This window comes from Crassostrea angulata, chromosome 1 (assembly GCF_025612915.1).
Source record: "Crassostrea angulata isolate pt1a10 chromosome 1, ASM2561291v2, whole genome shotgun sequence".
Taxonomy (NCBI): domain Eukaryota; kingdom Metazoa; phylum Mollusca; class Bivalvia; order Ostreida; family Ostreidae; genus Magallana; species Magallana angulata.
In genome coordinates, this window is record NC_069111.1 from 2,368,508 (window position 1) to 2,389,884 (window position 21,377).

At 35.6% G+C, this 21,377-nt stretch overlaps 2 protein-coding genes across 2 annotated transcripts in view; both read left to right on the forward strand.

Moving 5' to 3' along the window:
• The first annotated feature begins 382 nt into the window (after positions 1-382).
• Positions 383-9,090, forward strand: LOC128166441 (uncharacterized). The gene is made up of 2 exons (XM_052831611.1): positions 383-551; positions 8,899-9,090. The coding sequence occupies exons 1-2, from the start codon at positions 383-385 to the stop codon at positions 9,045-9,047; spliced, it is 318 nt and encodes a 105-aa protein (XP_052687571.1). The 3' UTR covers positions 9,048-9,090.
• A 411-nt stretch (positions 9,091-9,501) lies between these two features.
• LOC128166431 (uncharacterized) overlaps positions 9,502-21,377 on the forward strand; it is a 45,546-nt gene continuing 33,670 nt past the window's right edge. Inside the window, exons 1-9 of the mRNA XM_052831600.1 lie at positions 9,502-9,651; positions 12,079-12,252; positions 13,110-13,167; positions 13,507-13,590; positions 13,941-13,971; positions 16,078-16,186; positions 17,271-17,372; positions 17,830-17,977; positions 18,304-18,417. Of these exons, the coding sequence (XP_052687560.1) occupies positions 9,649-9,651; positions 12,079-12,252; positions 13,110-13,167; positions 13,507-13,590; positions 13,941-13,971; positions 16,078-16,186; positions 17,271-17,372; positions 17,830-17,977; positions 18,304-18,417 (823 nt within the window). The 5' untranslated portion in view covers positions 9,502-9,648. The remainder of the gene's footprint in view (positions 9,652-12,078; positions 12,253-13,109; positions 13,168-13,506; positions 13,591-13,940; positions 13,972-16,077; positions 16,187-17,270; positions 17,373-17,829; positions 17,978-18,303; positions 18,418-21,377) is intronic.

Consider the following 21,377-nt stretch of genomic DNA (forward strand, 5'->3'; position numbering starts at 1 on the left):
TTTTACGTAACATTCTTTTTTTTTAAAAAGCGCATGTATTTCCTCATAAACCACGGTCCAACAATTTGTAGAATCCCGGCATGTAGTGGCGTGAGAGAATGGCCAACAAAGTTTCCTAAGGGTGAATATAAAACTACCAAAATCAAAAATTGTCACAATTAATTGAAGGGGTAGAGTATCAATTTCTTTGGTTCTCTTGCTTTCTGCCAATTACTATGAACCTTTATGCGCATACTCCTCAAAGCCAAGTCATGACACAAACGACACGGTACATACGTACCTCGGTCTTTTGTGTTGCGTCGTTTCTGTAGGTGAAGACTTTCCATGCACAAGAAACTGTCGAGAATAATTCAGCCAGTTATTCATCGGACTAAATAGCTCAATGGGTAGAGCGTCCGGACAGAATTCGGAGGGATCTGGGTTCGATTCTCCTCAGGAACGTCAAGTGTTCTCCTTTCCACAAGAGGCGGCGCTGCCCCCCGGGGAATGTGAGTATGCGTCCAGGCGCGACGTGAGAATGGTCTCCAGGAATGTAAAGAACTTCGACGGTTAATCGGAAGGTCCTGGTTCAAATCCAGGTTTAGTCCACATTTTTTTTTCAATTCATCTATTTTGTTACCAGAGACATAAATTGTTTCATTAAATATTCATTCCTGTATTTTTACTTTATAGACTTTTATACAGCCTACTATAATTCGTTAACCTTTATTTTTAATCATCATGCGTTGTCCTCATTACTTTACCTGGATGAACTACGACCACTTGACCGATTTTAAAAATCATGCTTGAATATGACTCCCATGTTTGATACGTGTATTATAAAACATGAAGAAGGTTTTCGGGAAAAAAAAAACTAGGAAATTCAAATTAATTTTCTAATTTATTTTCGCTTTATTGTAATACAAATTAAATACTTTCATATTGAATAAACCATCTTTTATAGGTCGAAAAAAATAAATAAATTCAAAACCAGCATACATGTATAGATAAATGGGTTTATGGATCCATTTCTGCATAAAAATGATTTAAACGTTAAACTCGATTTTTATCCTTTATTTTATCACAGGTTTTAAATAAAAGAATTGAAACTACGAGAGATAATGAATAAATGATACACAGTCTAAATAAAATCATCTTTGCTAGCCAGGAGTTTCTGATCCGCACCGCTCCTCACGAACCCTTTGCATACCGTGCTATCAAAAGTTGGGATTATTTTCGTCACGTAATCTCCTAGCCTGTTGATAAATCAGCCAAATGATACTGAAAGATTTCCTATTTTTAACGTCATTGGTGCAGCCTCTAGACATTGATATTGACAGGTTGAAAAAAAAACGTTTTAATGCCAAATGTATTCAATAAACAACAATAGTATTAGTCTGAAATGTTATATGCAAGGTGTATGATTGGGAGCGGTAAATCCTTAATCTATAAATGCATGCCTCTGCATATTGATACACAATCATGTGTATTTGTTATTGCATCATTGCATGCTACATGTATAATGATGGCTCAAACAGAAATACTAGAAAAACTAGATACTATGGAACGCCTCAACTGCCTTATGTAGGTTATCTTCATTATATATGATACTTTAACATTACATGCTGATCATTCAACATTACATGATGGTACTTTAACATTACATGCTGATACTTCAACATTACATGATGGTTCTTTAACATTACATGCTGATACTTCAACATTACATGATGGTTCTTTAACATTACGTGCTGATACTTCAACATTACATGATGGTACTTTAACATTACATGCTGATACTTTAACATTACATGATGGTACTCTAACATTAAGTGCTGATACTTTAACATTAAGTGCTGATACTTCTTCATTATATGATACTGTACTATAACATGCTGATAGTTTAACATTACATGATGGTACTTCAACATTACATGCTGTTACTTAAACATTACATGCTGATATTTCATAAAATGATGGTATTTCAGTATGCGGTTGTTCTTGATAAGCTATAAGCACCAGGATCGTGATTCCGTATTACGAGGAGATTATAGGACTTAAGTCAAGCTACACAACAATTCAAATATGCTTCATTTATTATTTCCTTTATTTCCTTACATAAAAATGGACACTTTTCGAACCCAGCTGGTTATTATTAAAATACGTATTGCCAAAATTAGAGCTTGTGCCACTCAGGTGAAACTGGATTCTGGAGGGAAGTGGGGCACGGTCGCCTTCATTATATTTGTAACAACCACTCAATCACGACAATTAAATTAAAAAATTTATACATATCCTACATGTATGCATATGTATAACAAACACTTTAATATAATTATATTCAGACAACAAATTATCCAAGATAATCAACTGGAGTATGTAATGAAGGATGTTTTTTTATTCAATTCTGTAAAAATCTCAAAATGTGCACACAAAAATGCCATGAGCACTCTTTCCTCATGGATGCAATCATATTTGTATTCAACTATTCAACTACCATGTAATGATAAAGTATCATATAATGAAGTAGTATCAGCATGTAATGTTAAAGTGTCAGCACGTAATGTTAAAGTACCATCATGTAATGTTGAAGTATCAGCACGTAATGTTAAAGAACCATCATGTAATGTTGAAGAATCAGCATGTAATGTTAAAGTACCATCAAGTAATGTTGAAGTATCAGTACGTAATGTTAAAGTACCATCATGTAATGTTGAAGTATCAGCACGTAATGTTAAAGTACCATCATGTAATGTTGAAGTATCAGCACGTAATGTTAAAGTACCATCATGTAATGTTGAAGTATCAGCACGTAATGTTAAAGTACCATCATGTAATGTTGAAGTATAAGCACGTAATGTTAAAGTACCATCATGTAATGTTAAAGTATCAGCATGTAATGTTAAAGTATCATCATATTATGAAGATTATCTACATAAGGCAGTTGAGGCGTTCCATAAGATACGATCTCGCGTTAACAGTAACGAATATGTCTTCCGTCCGATTTATCTAAATGATCACATAAAATATAGATACATATGTGAATTACCCCCCCCCCCCCCCCCCCCCACTTTCAGATAATGTATAAAAATACCTAATTACATAATAAATGAATGGGCAATAATTTTTTCAAACTCTTGATCGTTTTTAATTTATTTGTAATAGACTATACGTGTCTCTTGGTCCCTAATTAAAAGGGCCAGCCCCTTTTTCTTGATATCACACGAAAGGTCTCATGAATACTAACATTTGTTGTCCTTACGCAAATCTAAAATTGTTTTTCACTTTTTAGATACAAATGATTGAATATTTTAGGGGCCAGCCCTGTAGATCCTAAATGGGGACATAGATTGGTGTTTCGATAAGTGGAATCGATTAGAATCATCAAAACAGACATTTTGTCTTCTACAATGCTTAACAAAATATGTCTCCTCTAGATATATTGCGCCAAAGTTTAAGGAATTTAGCCCATAAAAATCCCTAATTACGTAATAGATCGGTGTAGCAATGAGTTTTTCAAACAGATATTGTTACGATCAAGAATTTTGCTTATATAATGCATTACAAAATCTATCGTTTTTAAGTTATTGTAATAGACTTTCGAGTCTCTTGGTCCCTAATTAAAAGGACCAGCCCCATTACCATGATTTCGTTGGAAAGTACTTTTCATACTCTACCACTTTTGTTATACATGTCTTAAAATATCAACTGATAAATAGATACAAATCAAAACGTTTGGAAATTTTGATTCAAAATTCGTACCCAATTTTCGTGCCCAGGCGAGTTCAAAAATATTGCACCGATTGCGTCAAAAACTCCATGGTGCACAACTTCAAACTGTAGTCTACCTATCCTGAAAATTCATATTTATATCTCTGATAGTGTATGAGTTTATGTCTGCAGAAAATTGGTCGTAAAAAATTACAAAATCGGCCGTAAACCAGTGCATCTGTTTGATCAAGTTTAATAGAAGCCCAAATTTACAATGGGTGGATGTTTTTGCCATCTGACTAAGTCATCCTTATTATACTAGAATCATCAACGCCATTGAATTTGCAGAAACTGAACTTTTAATATAGTTAATATATCTCTATATTTACATTCTACATATTTTTGGCCTGTAACCCGCGTAAGCGGGTTATATAAATTTTTCCTGCAATGATCGCTACCTTCATAACCCGCATGAATCATCAAAGAAAGCATTTTATTGTTTACATTAACATCTTTCTTTAACTAATTGATAAACTGATTATGAAAAGTTAGTAAAATTCACTAAATTACTGTTAATTTACAAAAGTACGTTAGCTAAAAGAAACAGCCAAATCGTATCCTGTGAGACTTTGAGTCTGGCATCGTCATGATTATTTCGTGCAGTCCGGGATTTTACTAAGGTCGCTGCAGGTTCAGACCAATCGATAAACAGGGCGTGTTAATTTCAGTCCTGTCACTTTCAGCCGCTGTAGATTTCGACCAATCGATAAATGGGGCGTGCAGATTTCAGTCTGGCTGTTTCTATATGAATTCACTATAAGTTTCCGTAAGAAATAGAGGAAATTATGCTTGGTAGATGTAAATATAGAAGTATATTTACATCATTCGAATAAGGATATATATTTGATATACTTAATACCATAGTATCTGAATATTCTCTCTAAAACAATGTTCCAAGTCAATGATTTCTGATCTGATGCTCTCCCGTTGGTTGTCAGATGAGAGGAGCGAATCCAAAACCCTTGGCTTGGAAGGATGGTTTATACTCCGATAAATAGTTGATAATATACAGCAATCGCCAATTAATGATACATAAGAATAACAATTTAAGTACAGTTTATGATGACAATGTACACTCGATGATGACAATGTAATAATGTGTAAAATATTACCAGCATATTATAAGGCACGCGTGGGCGGTTCACTGGTTACAGGTCTATGGCTATTAACCAAACTCTTAAACTTCGACTAGTTACAGGTCTATGGTTATTAACAAAACTCTTAATCTTCGACTAGTTACAGATCTATGGCTATTTACCAAACTCTTAGACTTCGACAAGTTACATGTCTATGGTTATTAACCAAACTCTTAATCTTCGACTAGTTACAGATCTATGGCTATTTACCAAACTCTTAGACTTCGACAAGTTACATGTCTATGGTTATTAACCAAACTCTTAATCTTCGACTAGTTACAGATCTATGGCTATTTACCAAACTCTTAGACTTCGACAAGTTACATGTCTATGGCTATTAACAAAACTCTTAATCTTCGACTAGTTACAGATCTATGGCTATTAACCAAACTCTTAGACTTCGACAAGTTACATGTCTATGGTTATTAACCAAACTCTTAATCTTCGACTAGTTACAGATATATGGCTATTTACCAAACTCTTAGACTTCGACAAGTTACATGTCTATGGCTATTAACAAAACTCTTAATCTTCGACTAGTTACAGATCTATGGCTATTTACCAAACTCTTAGACTTCGACTAGTTACAGGTCTATGGTTATTAACCAAACTCTTAATCTTCGACTAGTTACAGATATATGGCTATTAACCAAACTATTGAACTTCGACTAGTTACATGTCTATGGCTATTAACCAAACTCTTAATCTTCGACTAGTTACAGATCTATGGCTATTTACCAAACTCTTAGACTTCGACTAGTTACATGTCTATGGTTATTAACCAAACTCTTAAACTTCGACTAGTTACAGATCTATGGCTATTTACCAAACTCTTAGACTTCGACTAGTTACATGTCTATGGCTATTAACTAGGTACAGAAGAGACGTATAGTGTCTCTCAATTAGGCTTACATTTGAATTCTCGTTTTTAAATCTGAAGCGCAGAAACGTTTTTAAAAGAAAAGCAATTCTTGCAGGTCATGATTTCATCGAATGGTATACGGTATACGGTATTAAAAATCATATATACATATGTATTTACTTGACATTACAAATGCATGAAATTACACGAGTTAGATCCAAAATAGATGTAAGTATATAATACCGGTAAGTATCTCGGGAACAAAAAAATGTCCAGAAAAGCAGTTCAAACCGAATTTAAAAAATGTACTGTTAGTGCAAAAAGTCACAGTCAAAGACTTGATGTTCTCTGTAAAATAAACATGGGATATGATGAAACTACAAAAAATTACAATAAAAAAATAATCAGAAAGATGAAATATTGCATATCGAAAATTCAAGAACCGGAATAAACATTGAGACAATGACTATTTCAATATGATATCCTTCCGCTGCCAAGTTTCTGTGACAAACCGGAACTGGTAAGTCGGTCGGTGGGTGCGGAGCAACATCTGCTGAATTTTGCAGTATCTCTCTACAGAGTCAGGTACCGATTCTAATGAAGAATGGCTTACAAAGTGTACATGACGGAAAAAATTGATAAGGTTGCTGGCCAAAAGTGACTCTATGACGTCAAACTCGCAACCTCCGCAATTTAAGATAAGAAGTTCTACCTCATAGCAACCCACCCCAAGCAGAAGGAAAAATGAGGTGGCGTTGACTATCCTTAGAGAGCATGTGCCTTTGACTGACGAGCTTCTGTACAGAGACGTGAATTCTCCTTCCTCTCCTTCAATATTCACATAAAATATCCCATTTAATGCACCAAGGCCAAAATTGTACAATATTACGTTCTTAGTCCCAATAAATCGTTCCTTCAATTTCAAGTAAACTAGTTTCATTGGTTCAAGAACGATATACATATAAGGACGATACAGTTCTCTAAGTGCGCTTGCGTCATCACCTTTGTTCCCGCCCACCTCGATGACGACACTCTCTGACGTCAGATATTTATGGTGATTATGATGTCTAGGTTCTCGATTGCTGTATTGAAATTGCTTCCAACCTTTCTTTATTTCTTCTCTGTAATTTTTTATGCACAAGTCATTTTTGATTCGTTCGACTTTAGAAAGATGTCGGTTTTCCGTTTTGATTGGGTGTATTCTGTCATGACACAGTGCGGGGACGCCTGAGCGGTCATTTGGCGGTACAATCGTCTGGACAGATTCCAACCCGTCAGTCATGACGTCGCTTGGGTCCTCTATGCACTTTACGACGACTCTTGTTTTCTCACAGTCCGGCTTGTCTACGTGTACGGGCACCGATTTGAGGTAAACCAATACGAGGGTGCCTCCGACCAGACACACCAACAGGTACTTCATCAACCTGTACAGCCCCACAAAAGACATTGCTTTCTCTCTGATATATCGTGGAGACATCCGTTTGAGGCAGACATACAGTCTAACCCTTACACGATATAGTCATAGAACAATTCCATGCGAGCTTCTCGATGAACAAATCTTTAAAAACTGAATCACGTGATCACACAAAATTTCTCACCGCCGTTTTCACCTTCAAACACGCACCACAAGTACATGTATGTTAAGAGTACAGCAAACGTAACCTGATGGCAGTGGTTCTCACAACTGGGGAGAGGAAATTCCGGAATAGGCAGAGTCTCTGCACAAGCCGATGTTATAAGACTAATGTGGTGCTAACTGGTGTAATTATTTATTGAATATGCTAGGAGGTGGAGACGTTTGTAAGCGGGTGTCGATTATTGTGACATGCATTGAGAAACACCATACATGTATATCGGCAAACATGTCCCTACATGGCTGCATGTATGGAGATGTACATGTGCGTGCACATGTACTCCAAGGTGTCCATGTCATTATTATAGAGAGAAAGTATAGAAATACGATATGTTACATGCATTCAAAATCTCCAAAAGGGTCATAGTTTTAACTTTGATGTCACTTTTTTATATTTACATTCAGTGTATATTTCCCCCTTATGTTTGCATTGGAAATCTGCGACGTTCAATTTTCCATGAATACACTTTGCTAATTTATGCGCCATGAGCACAAATATAAAGTCTCCATGTGTTTTGAGTATATTTATTTTTGTGAGATTAAATGAAACTTTGAATCTTACAAACCAATTTGACATGTACTTTTGAAAAACAATCATTGATTTATATCTACTCCTTAATAAAAAAGATTTTCTCCACAAAGTTTCTGGCACTATAATTTTGTCGCGGAAGCTATCTACATGTAAATAACATTTTAATATGACTGTTCCATGTATGTTTCATATCCCTGACTAAGAGCGTAAAAAATGGCTTTATAGCGGCGATACATAATATTTCATACAAATAAAAATCAGTATGAAAATATAAATAAAAGCATTGAATGCTTATTTTTGGATGTCGTCTGTCCTATGACACACCAAGTAGTGCAGACAAATTATTATACCTCGCTGGTATTCAATTTGTCTGCACCTCTTGCATCTTGTTGTGTCATTGGACCGATGACATCCCAAAATAAGCATGCAGTGCTAGCTTAAATGAGTGTTCAGCGGTCCAGATATGAATTAGCCACGGGGGCTTGCACCCGCAACAATTTGTTAAGTTTTCGATAAAAACTATATATGTACATATGTACAGAAATCTGTATTCGTTTGAACAAATAGCATTTACATGTATAATCGCTTGATTGTTGTGAATTGTCGGTAATAGTGTTTGAAACAAGTTTGGGTTGTAGAATCCGTGCATGTAGTGGCGTGAGAGAATGGCCAACCAAGTTTTCTATGGTTAATGTAAAACGAAACCAGCAAAATCAAAAATTGTCACAAATAATGAAAGGGGTGGGGGTGTCACCTTTTTTTTTTTGGGGGGGGGGGGGGTATTCTTGTCAATTACTATGAACCTTTATGCGAATACTAATCAAAGCCAAGTCATGACACAAAAGACACGGTACATATGTACCTCGGTCTTTTGTGTTGGTCGTTTTTATAGGTGAAGACTATTCATGCACAAGAAACTGTCGAGAATAATTCAGCCAGTTATTCATCGGACTAAATAGCTCAATGGGTAGAGCGTCCGGACAGAATTCGGAGGGATCTGGGTTCGATTCTCCTCAGGAACGTCAAGTGTTCTCCTTTCCACAAGAGGCGGCGCTGCCCCCCGGGGAATGTGAGTATGCGTCCAGGCGCGACGTAAGAATGGTCTCCAGGATTATAAAGAACTTCGACGGTTAATCGGAAGGTCCTGGTTCGAATCCAGGTTTAGTCCACATTTTTTTTCATTTCAGGTACATGTATTTTGTTACCAGAGACAAATTATTTCATTCCTGTATTTTTAGGATTAAACGGAAAGAAAGTATTCGGGAAAAACTACGAAATTCAATTTAATTTTTTAATTCATTATTGTTTATTGTAAAATAGATGAGATACTTTCACATTGAATAAGCCATCTATTATAAGTCAAAAATAAGTCTAAATTGAATTACTTAAATTCAAAACCAGCATATGGTTAATGAATTGATGGATCCATTTCTGCATACAAATGTTTTAACGTTAAACTCGATTTTTATCTTTTATTTTATCACATGTTCTCAATAAAATAAACTAAGAGAGATGATGAATAAATAATACAAAGTCTAAACAATTTACAAATACTGAATTTATTGATCGGGATCGATATTCAACTAATTGTATTCATTCCTTCGCAACACCTCGGAAATTATTCATGCAGTAGGAAAAAATGGCAGCCGTGAGACTTGCAAAGCTGTTATCATATTCTGCCGTTATTTACTCCTTCCGAGAACTATATGTCTAAATTTTGACGTTTATTACAACAATGGTAAGCTGATGTTTTATACCTAACAATTGTCACAGCTGGTTATTTTGTTTAACACTTTAAACACGATTGTAAATCTTGGCCTACGAATATACTGTTGCACATAATCTGTATATTATATATCCTTGGTTTAGCTTATCCAGTTATTTCCTAATTTAATGCATTTCATGTTGGATGATCTATAGGAAGGAAAAAAAGAATTAGTATTGAATTCTCAAGCTATTTTTAACTTGTATATGTGAAGGATGTGAAAATCTGTTGTTTCACTTTCAATAACAATAACATCCTGTAGTTTGGAATCATGTGTAATTTCTTAGCAAGCCATATCATCCGTTGATGTTTGTGACCTGTATGTATGGTAAACATTTTTTAAGTAAGGGATCTAAATTGTTGTGAAATAAAACTTTCAAACATCATCAGAACTCAGAAGCCTTGGAGGGGGAGGGGTAAACATTGACAAGTTGCCAGCATCTGTAGCAATAAACAAGGGGATGGGATTATTATTATTTATATCAAATTTGTTTGTTGCTAACAGGCATGTGCATTTTGTTTAAATTTCATCATTGTACAAATTACAGTTACAAGACAAAAATTGCTATCTTATCTAATATGTATACGGTGTGACCGTTGGACCGAGTGCAGATTTAACACAGTACAGTTTGATATGTGTACAACAATTTATTTGAAATGCACACAGTAGGATCTAGCCAAAGTTAAACTAAACGTCGCGTGCTCAGTCTACATTATGACGTCATGTCTCGTATGTAAAACATACAAGTTTTGTCTTCGGTACCGGCCGAAAAGAGTTATGTGGTTCCGACAAAATTTTATTTCTTCTTTCATTTAATTCATATCTCGACTACCGGTAATAAAAATTGAATACTTTATTCAGTATCTATTTAAAAGATCAGTTCCTTGTTGTTAATGTTTTTATTTTCCATCTAATAATTTGATAAGATATACGTAGAACTAGTCATATTTCTTGATTGAAGCACTATTTAAACTTATCTGTTTTTTACTTTAATTTTTTTTTAATTTAAATTACCTTCAATTGAAACATTGGAAAGTTTTTAATCGAGTTTAGGAGCAATAAACATGGATAAGTGCCAGTCAATCAGTGATCGAAGTAACTTTTTAAAAACAAAATGGCGGCCAATATGGCGGCACCCAGGGCTGGAAGAAATTTTTTTAGCCCTTAGTACCCCTGATTCAACTCTCATTTTTCACTGATTTCTTATATATACGTGTTACCATTAATCCTCGCTTCGCGAGGCGGGCTTCGCCCGCCTCTCGCTGTGCTTGGTATAAAGACAGAGAAAGCATCTCATATATATTTTCCTGCTCATTCCAAAATAATTTCTGTGTTAGACTTATTATGTTGTCATAATGCAATGGTATCAAAAGCCTCAAATATTGATCTACAGTATTTATCAGTCTCAACTCACACCAGAGCAGACCCAATCTAAACCCCGGGTTTACTTTTGAAGTTTCCTTGGGGTTTACTCTGGATTTGCTTTTTGGAAATTTGCATCTACTCTGGGTTTACTTTAGGTCCACTCAGGGTTTACTTTGGGTTTACAGGGTGTTTGCTTTTGGGGTCCACTGTATACACTGAAGTGTGAAGCAGACTCATCTTATATCTTACCATCTTACTGCCTGTTAATTCCTGCCCCTTGTATATTCCAAATACACATGTAGTATCTGCTTTCAGGGGTACATGTATACTTCTGATCAGAGTTTACTCTCTGTATCCACTCTGGGTTTACTTTGGATTTACTCTAGGTCAACTTTAGTAAACCCAGAGTAAATCCCAAAAGTAAACCCAGGGTGTAGTTGCAGTTTACTTTCTGTTTAGTTTGGTCTGATCTAGCTGCAGGACTGTAGCTCCTGGTGTGACAAAATTGGGATGGACGACCTGGGAGCTACAGTGCCTTCCATTGAAAAAAAACTGCAATTTACGGCACACAAAAAATTGCGCTAGTTTTGGACCTGTTAACCTTATTTTCAAACAAATTCTGTAAAAATAATTAGTACCATTAAATTGTTCAGCAAATTTACTACTGATATCGTCACTTTGCTTGCCTCAGATTTTCTCTTAAACATGATAACCGACCTCGGAAAATGAAGTATGTTAATTTACGTCGAGATCGAGAGTCGCCATTTTTAAATGTAAACAGACTTGCACCACTTTAATTTTGAGGGCTGGTGATGGTGTTTAAAAGATTATCAGAAGCAGTGAAGTGACGATATCTGTAGTAAAATATCCAAGAAAATTTTTTCAGACCATGAGCTACAGTCCTGCAGCTAGGTCTGATCCCAACATGTTAACATGTTACAAAGAGTATTTTCCAATAACCTCAAAACATGATTAGATTAGTGTAGCCCCAGATAACTCTGCGTGTGTGATAAGAACAAGTTTGTATTCGGTAGGACGATTCCAGCATTCCTAGTCTGTTGAGCAGTGATGTACAAGGGAACAGCAACCTTGACCTTGAGGATGAGCTGAGTAGTTTCCGTAGTCAGTGGCAACAGGAGATAAAGTCAAGGTCACCAAGAGGTCAGCCAGGGACCACTGACTCACAGAATGACTATGTCTTAGAGCAGGTACATGTATTAGTTTGTTTGAATCCTCTTCTAATAACTCATTACAGTAAAACTCGGTTATAGCGAAGTCCTAGGGACCTATGGATTTACTTCGTTATATCCGTAATTCGCTATATCCGTATAACGAATTCCTAATAATAACCATAGCTAATTCACTATATACATGTATTCATAGACCAGACTATAATTTTTGCTAATTGAGGCTTAGAATAAAAATACATTACTTTGATACCTTTAATAATTGGATTGTAAGTCCAGAAAATTATATGAAAATAAATTCATACAAACTATTATGATAAAGGGTAGTGCAAACTTTTTATAAACTATAAAGACATTTGTTATAAAATTGTTAAATTTCGTTATAATTCACAACTACGGGACTCAAAATCAGTTTGCTATATCTGAAATTCGTTATATCCGAATTCCTTATAACCATAAGTATTTGCAAAGATTTGTTAAGAATTTTACCAGGGACTCAAAAAGACTTTGCTATATTCGAGAATTCTCTATATCTGTATTCGTACTAAACGAGTTTTACTGTACTGTCTGTGGGCGAATGATTTAATTCTAGTTCTCATGCTTTGTTTGAATAGATAAAATTTTAATCCATATAATGTTGTATGAATAGATATAACTTGTAGAAAAAGTATAAATCTGCCGAAAGTTACATTCAAAGTTTGAAGTTTTTCAATTGTAGATTGGTGCCTAACCAAAGCTATTTTCATGATTTAATAGCTAGTATTATATAGATTAATTCTTTGAACGATCCCCCCAAAAAAGAAATGAATTGGTACAAGTAATACAGAGCTCTGTAGCGCATTGAATGAGTGGTTTAGATTTTTTTATTTCATTTCTAGGCAAAGGTTTTGTTTCTGAAAGGCTCACAGTTGGAGCAGTCTGGACGACTTTATGAAGGTAAACAATCACATCGAGGTGATCAGGTGATTAAATGTTACTTAGGGCAGATTTATAGCACTCATGTGTTAACATTGACTCACATTTTAAACACATGTAGAAACCTTTGATGAATGTAGATACACTGTATAACATTAAATTTAGTAGATTATTAAAATGTAGATTTCTGATAATTCAGCTGTTAAGTAATTAAGTAGACTGTTAACAGTGTGAATAATGCTGATAATTCAGCTGTTGTGTAATTTAGTGGACTGTTAACAGTGTAAATTATACACTAGTTTATCATCTGATAAATAATTTAGTAGACTGTGGACAGTGTAAATAACACTGATATTTCAGCTGTTGAATTCTACAAGCGTGCAACCCAGCTAGTACCTGATATTGAGTTTCAAGTCGACTTTACATCTCTCCATGGTCCAAGAGGTAAATTTTGATTTATTCAAAAAAGTCCAATTTATCATGGCAGAAAATAAGTCACAATTGGATACTTCATTAGAGATAATAAATATTTTTTAAAAATTCTTTGATTATTGTATTTTTTATTTTAGGGAGGGAGGGGAGTTAATTGTAGGAATTTTATTTCAATGTTTGTCCATGGTTAATAATAAGTAATGATAAGTATCTATGAATTTTAACATTTTTTGCTATTTATAATTCTTTGAGATTATGAATAAGGATAACAAACATATCATCAAATCACAAAAAATTATAATCCAGGCCTTGACAATTCATATGTATATCAAAGGAGACTAAGCTGGTTGGTTCTTTTACAGAGAGACAGGAAAGTGAGAGTTCTATAGGAAGGTATGTAACTATGTCAGGGCTCTGTAGGAAGGTATGTAACTATGTCAGGGCCCTATAGGAAGGTATGTAACTATGTCAGGGCTCTGTAGGAAGGTATGTAACTATGTCAGGGCCCTGTAGGAAGGTATGTAACTAAGTCAGGGCCCTGTAGGAAGGTATGTAACTATGTCAGGGCCCTGTAGGAAGGTATGTAACTATGTCAGGGCTCTGTAGGAAGGTATGTAACTATGTCAGGGCCCTGTAGGAAGGTATATAACTAAGTCAGGGCCCTGTAGGAAGGTATGTAACTATGTTAGGGCTCTGTAGGAAGGTATGTAACTATGTCAGGACTATGTAGGAAGGTATGTAACTATGTCAGGGCTATGTAGGAAGGTATGTAACTATGTCAGGGCCCTGTAGGAAGGTATGTATCTATGTCAGGGCCCTGTAGGAAGGTATGTAACTATGTCAGGGCCCTGTAGGAAAGTATGTAACTATGTCAGGGCCCTATAGGAAGGTATGTAACTATGTTAGGGCCCTGTAGGAAGGTATGTAACTATGTTAGGGCCCTGTAGGAAGGTATGTAACTATGTCAGGGCTATGTAGGAAGGTATGTAACTATGTTAGGGCCCTGTAGGAAGGTATGTAACTATGTCAGGGCTCTGTAGGAAGGTATGTAACTATGTTAGGGCCCTGTAGGAAGGTATGTAACTATGTTAGGGCCCTGTAGGAAGGTATGTAACTATGTCAGGGCTCTGTAGGAAGGTATGTAACTATGTTAGGGCCCTTTAGGAAGGTATGTAACTATGTTAGGGCCCTGTAGGAAGGTATGTAACTATGTTAGGGCCCTGTAGGAAGGTATGTAACTATGTCAGGGCTCTGTAGGAAGGCATGTAACTATGTCAGGGCTCTGTAGGAAGGCATGTAACTATGTCAGGGCCCTGTAGGAAGGTATGTATCTATGTCGGGCCCTGTAGGAAGGTATGTCACTATGTCAGGGCTATGTAGGAAGGTATGTAACTATGTCAGGGCTATGTAGGAAGGTATGTAACTATGTCAGGGCCCTGTAGGAAGGTATGTAACTATGTCAGGGCTCTGTAGGAAGGCATGTAACTATGTCAGGGCTCTGTAGGAAGGCATGTAACTATGTCAGGGCCCTGTAGGAAGGTATGTATCTATGTCGGGCCCTGTAGGAAGGTATGTAACTATGTCAGGGCCCCTGTAGGAAGGTATGTAACTATGTCAGGGCTATGTAGGAAGGCATGTAACTATGTCAGGGCTCTGTAGGAAGGCATGTAACTATGTCAGGGCCCTGTAGGAAGGTATGTAACTATGTTAGGGCCCTGTAGGAAGGTATGTAACTATGTCAGGGCTCTGTAGGAAGGTATGTAACTATGTTAGGGCCCTGTAGGAAGGTATGTAACTATGTTAGGGCCCTGTAGGAAGGTATGTAACTATGTCAGGGCTCTGTAGGAAGGTATGTAACTATGTTAGGGCCCTTTAGGAAGGTATGTAACTATGTTAGGGCCCTGTAGGAAGGTATGTAACTATGTTAGGGCCCTGTAGGAAGGTATGTAACTATGTCAGGGCTCTGTAGGAAGGCATGTAACTATGTCAGGGCTCTGTAGGAAGGCATGTAACTATGTCAGGGCCCTGTAGGAAGGTATGTATCTATGTCGGGCCCTGTAGGAAGGTATGTCACTATGTCAGGGCCCCTGTAGGAAGGTATGTAACTATGTCAGGGCCCCTGTAGGAAGGCATGTAACTATGTCAGGGCTATGTAGGAAGGTATGTAACTATGTCAGGGCTATGTAGGAAGGTATGTAACTATGTCAGGGCTGCCTAATGACACGAAGCATGTCAGAAGTTGTGTACATTGATCACATGATACAGAATTTATGGAAAATGTCAGTGGAACAGAGTTAAAGTTCCTCTGAGGACTTAGTTATTCTTCTCTTCTGAGAATTGTTAAAAAGGCATAGGGCAGGATCATCATTGAGGACTCAATTATTCTTCTCCTCAGACTTTTTTTCTAAATGATATGTAAATCAATCATATTTGATATACACAATAACATGAAATATGGATTTGATGAAAGAGTAATTAATCTTAATGATAAATATTCAGTGTAGACAATGAAGAGCTTGAAGATAAGCTGATGGAACACCTGCAGAGCCTTCAGTTGTCTGAGGATGTCAACAGCAGAAAGTCCTGTCACCCAGAGTACGATCAGAGGGTAAGTCATTACAGACGTAAAGTCCCGGAGTATGAACAGAGGGTAAGTCATTACTAGGGTTGGGTACCGTTAAGGATGAAAGGGTACGATACCCTACCGGTATTTTTGAAATGATGCGGTATTTTTAACGATACGGTACTAGACCTCAATAAATGAGAATGATAATTATTTTTTTCAATAAATGCGTTTTTGATCTTTCAGTGTTATAACTTATAAAGATAGTATATTTACAATAACATATGAGTTTACAAAATATGTTTATGCTTCCATCTTTGAATAAAAGATTAACAGACAAATAATTGAATCTGATTCTCAAATGTTTAGTAAAGTTCCTTGTGTTTTCCCCTTTTCCCAGGCAAAATAACAGCCATTGTTTGGTCGCACTAATTGACGAAACATCAGAAAATAGAACCGAAATTAAAAAAAAACAACTTTTGCACTATTTTGTCTTTTTAATTTACATTTATTGTCAGAATAAAATTAAACACTATCATTGTAAATGTATTTTAGTTTATTTTTTTTTAATTTATTTATTGATTTACTAAAGTATTGGCAGTCGAATCAAGGATCGTACTAAGAATGGGAAAGCGCATATTTTGTTAATTAGCCTATCCTTTTAATGCGTGGAGAATTCGATTTTTGCGAGTCTGTAATCGTTTTTTAAAATCATTTTTATTGTATAAAAAGGTTTCAAAGATACAGAAATACCGCTATTAGTACCGGTATTAAATGAAACGGTATTTTACCGGTATTTTCAAAGCAAGTATTCGGTACGGTATTGGTACTGTGTACCGGTATCCAACCCTAGTCATTACATACAGTGGGAAGTCCTGCTACCCGGTGTACAAACAGAGGGTAAGTCATTACAGACGTAAAGTCCCGGAGTACGAACAGAGGGTAAGTCATGATTACATACAGTTAGAAGTCCTGTTACCCAGAGTACGAACAGAGGGTAAGTCATTACATACAGTGTTTGTTAAATTCTTATGTTACAAAATATGCTTTCTTGTGGTCACTTGAAGGGCATTTTGGGTATTAACCTTATCAAAGCCGTGTATTGTCAATATATCACTTTGTTTTTTAGACTACCCATATCTCTGTTTTACCTGTGGAACTTTTGAACTACATCCTGCGTTGGGTCGTGTCTGTTGACCTTGACATGAAGTCTCTTGAAAATTTCTCAGAGGTAAAGGTTGTTTACAATAACTACCACCCTGTAGAAATTTCCAACATGTCGTAACCTGTGCAAGCTCAAAGCAATTTTTAGAATTGTATTCTGCTACCAAAACCTGCTATCATGATAATTCTGCATGTAACTGAAATTTTTAAGATACTATTACTAGTATATAAAATTAAGATAAATCATCAAATTTTATCTTTTTGTGCTAAGGAATACCATTATACATAGCAAATCAATTTTTGTACAGCGTGATGTAATTTTGCTTCAATCAAGTCTTCAAAATAGGTTTTCTTACTTAAATATGATCAACAGATGTTTATATGCCATAATTCATTTTGTCATTGAGTAGTTAATCATAATCACTCGTAAACAGTAAAAATTTCTGACATAAAAATTGCAGCTCATATTGATTTAATAAATTCTTGTCTGATATTCTCATCTGTGGTAGCTTTTGTTCTGACAGGTGTGTCGAGGATTTTACCTGGCAGCCAGGGATGAGGGAATCTGGCGGTCAGCGTGTCAGAAGGTGTGGGGGTCAAATACTGGGAAGTGTAAGAAGTTTGGGGGCTGGAGGAACATGTACATACAACGCCCACACCTCCTGTACAATGGTCAGTGTGTGTCAGATCGTACAATGTCCTAAATAATACCATATACATTCATGGAAAATGGCTGGTCAACAGTTTGTCGATGCTATCATTTCAAATCTTACTAGAGTTTAATAGCTAATCACAAATGGCATTTTTGCACTGTAAAAACTGCTTGCATTTTGCTAAATAATTGATTTATTTCATGATATATGTAGTTGAAAATTCACCTAACTCTTCCTTGTTTAGAGGTAGGAACATTTTATAAAATTGCTTAGACCATTGAGGCCTGTTTATGAATGGGACAGCCGCTTTGACTATAATTGCTGACAATTTGTTAACATGTGCAGGTTGTTACATCAGCAAGCTATCTTATGTGAGGCCCGGGGAGAAGAGTTTGGATAATTTTTACCGGCCCTTCCATGTGGTCGAGTACTACAGATATGTCCGCTTCTTTCCTGACGGTAAGTCCTATGTCTACTTCTTTCCCGACAGTCAAATCTCTCAGGGGCTTGACTTACTATTATGTCTTGAATATAGTACCAAGCTATTATGTCTTGAATATAGTACCCATGTCAATTATTATGTCTTGAATATTGACCCAGCTATTATGTCTTGAATATAGTACCCAGCTATTATGTCTTAAATATAGTACCTAGCTTTTATGTCTTGAATATAGTACCCAGTTATTATGTCTTGAATATTGTACCCAGCTATTGTGTCTTGAATATAGTTCCCAGCTATTGTGTCTTGAATATAGTACCCAGTTATTATGTCTTGAATATAGTACCCAGTTATCATGTCGTGAGATAGCACCCAGCTTCTGTGTGTAATATTTCCTTAACTAAATATAAATCGTTTCAAGCTGGTAGTACGTCTACTATGAATAGCATCAAAGTCATAAGAAGGTCATGGACCACTCAACGTCCTGTCCCTGAATTTTCAAAATATTTATTATTAATTAATAAAATTTATAATTTATTTTTCTAACCTTGTGTTCATTTTATAATGACTTCTCTTCCTTATATATATAATTTTGGGAGGTTTATTTGGGGAAACTATTTGCCAAGGTTTTATTGAAAAGTTGACACAAAATATTGAAAAATTAAACCACAACAAAACAAACACAATCTCATTTCATAAGCAAGTTTGTGATTTAATTAGGCAAAGTAATTAACATATTTAGAGTAAACATACTAGAAATAAATGCATAAAAATGATACTTGGTATAATACCCTTTTTTAAAACTTGATAAGAAATGACCAAGATATCAATAAATGAATAAAATCTATAGCTTAGTATTAACAGATAAAGTGACATCGATTGTATGAATTGTTATACCCGCACTTTCTAAAGAAAGTTCGGGTATATTGTTGTTACCCTGTTCCGTCTGTCCGTCCGTCTGTCAGTCCGTCCATCCGTCCGTCCGTCCGTCCGTCATGTTTTACTTTCTCAAACTGCTCTTACATCTTATAAACCAGCAAACTGAACTCTTGGAGTTTGATTTGGGGTATCATGTTGTTTTGTAAAAAGGTTTCAAAAATTCCGCGGGTAGGTTAAGGCAACTCATAGTTAAATGACCGTCAAAATTATGATCTATTTGAAAACTGTTTATTTTTATGAAAACAGTGTGGAATATTAATACCAAGTGAATATGTTCACCAAGATATTATTTTTCTACTTCGGAATCGACTGGATCTTTGAAGTTGCCGTGCCATGGTATCACGTGACAGTTAAAAATAGATCAATTTTTTACCTTAACAAAAAATCAAAAAGTGTAACACTACCCCGAAGTTCATTTGTATGATTGCTACAATAATTCGATCGGCAATTAGTTCAGGTTCATTAGTATTACTGCTAGAATCCTATTGTTAATCGCATAAAATAAATATTGTAAATATTTATCGGAAACCCTCTCAACTTCTATAATTTCATTGAAAATACAAAGTATTTTTCATTTAAAACAACGATTCACATGATTCTAGCAGCACATGTCAAGTAGTTTAGGTCATATACCGTTGATATTTACCAAAGTCATCTTTCATAATATCCGGGGTAGTGTTACACTTTTGCCTTTTTTGTACACACTGACAGAGGAAAGGCTGGTTAAGCCATATAAATGTCGATCTGCTTACCTTATAACACTCGCTGATTAAACAAAATATCCATGCCTGTATTATCCTGATTATATCCTAACTGAAACTCATCTAAATCTTAGGTATCTGAATTAAAAAAGTCCTATTTCGGCATTGTTTACACTGCATTCCGATGATTTGTCTCCCGACATGATCTTCTCTATTAAACATGCTTGTGACGTCATCAATGATAATTATACGTAATAGAGAGAAATCGAAGATATATTCAGTAAGAAGAGCTTTTAATGATATTTTATGCCTGTAGTTTTTATAATTTAAACCAGAAATAAAGTTAAAATCGACATGTTTCTGAGTAAAATATGACATGCTGCTTATTGTGACGTCATTTCAATCAGAGGAATTTGATCACTGATAGTTGCCTTATCATACCCGCATCTATGTTAGTCCTGGGGGTCAAATAATTGGTAAAAAATGACGTTTTTTCACAAAAAACCTTCTTCCTCGAACTCCTCCTACATTTTCAACAGTAGACAAATCATCTTTTGGAATATGTTTTAGGGTATCCTATAGATGCGCAATAAGGTTTCGGAATTTTCAATTTTGTCCTGGGGGTTATTAAATGGCTGAAAAATGACGTTTTTTTACAAAAAAACTGGTTTCAAAAACGTCATTTCATCCAGGGAGTCAAATAGTAGCAGAAAATTGACGTTTAAACATTGATCCAAGAGCTCCTCTTATGATTTAATGGATAGACAATCATATCTTGGGATATGATAGGGACTGTTCTATAGATGTGCAGTAAGGTTTTCAAAATTTAAATTTCATCCAGGGAGTCAAAAAGTACGCGGCTATGTTAAGGCTGCCCGATTAATTTCACAGCGATATGTAGCAAGTCACTTGTCTGTACTTCATAAGATATGACGTCATAGTTAACTTTGACGTCACGATCTGCATTCCTTTCGATCGTTCTAAGGGAATGTATTGTAACATAATAAGTGATATTCATTGTGCATAATGAAACCGCTTCATTCCTTTACATAGACACTGTTGTAAAGCTAGTGATACTAAACTCAATATCACCGATATGGAGTATGAAAAAATCAACAGTTTTAAAACTTCATAATAGGTAAATAATTATTCATAAACTAATGGTTTTGAGACTCCCCCTGCTACGTGTAATCTAATGAATGGTGATATGTATATGCATATAAAAAACGGCTTGCCACAAGTGAAAGATAAAAACAATCTTAGTATATTTTACGTGAATTCGGGAGAGAAAATAAGTACCAATATGAGTCACAAAAATATATCAAATATAGTGTTGGATG

What these genes read in the sequence shown, in the direction of transcription:
- LOC128166441 (XM_052831611.1), top strand. Translation starts at nt 383, where the DNA reads ATGGGTAGAGCGTCCGGACAGAATTCGGAGGGATCTGGGTTCGATTCT. An exon ending in TGTAAAGAACTTCGACGGTT is followed by an intron (nt 552 to 8,898) that starts AATCGGAAGGTC and finishes CGTCCGGACAGA; the next exon opens with ATTCGGAGGGATCTGGGTTC.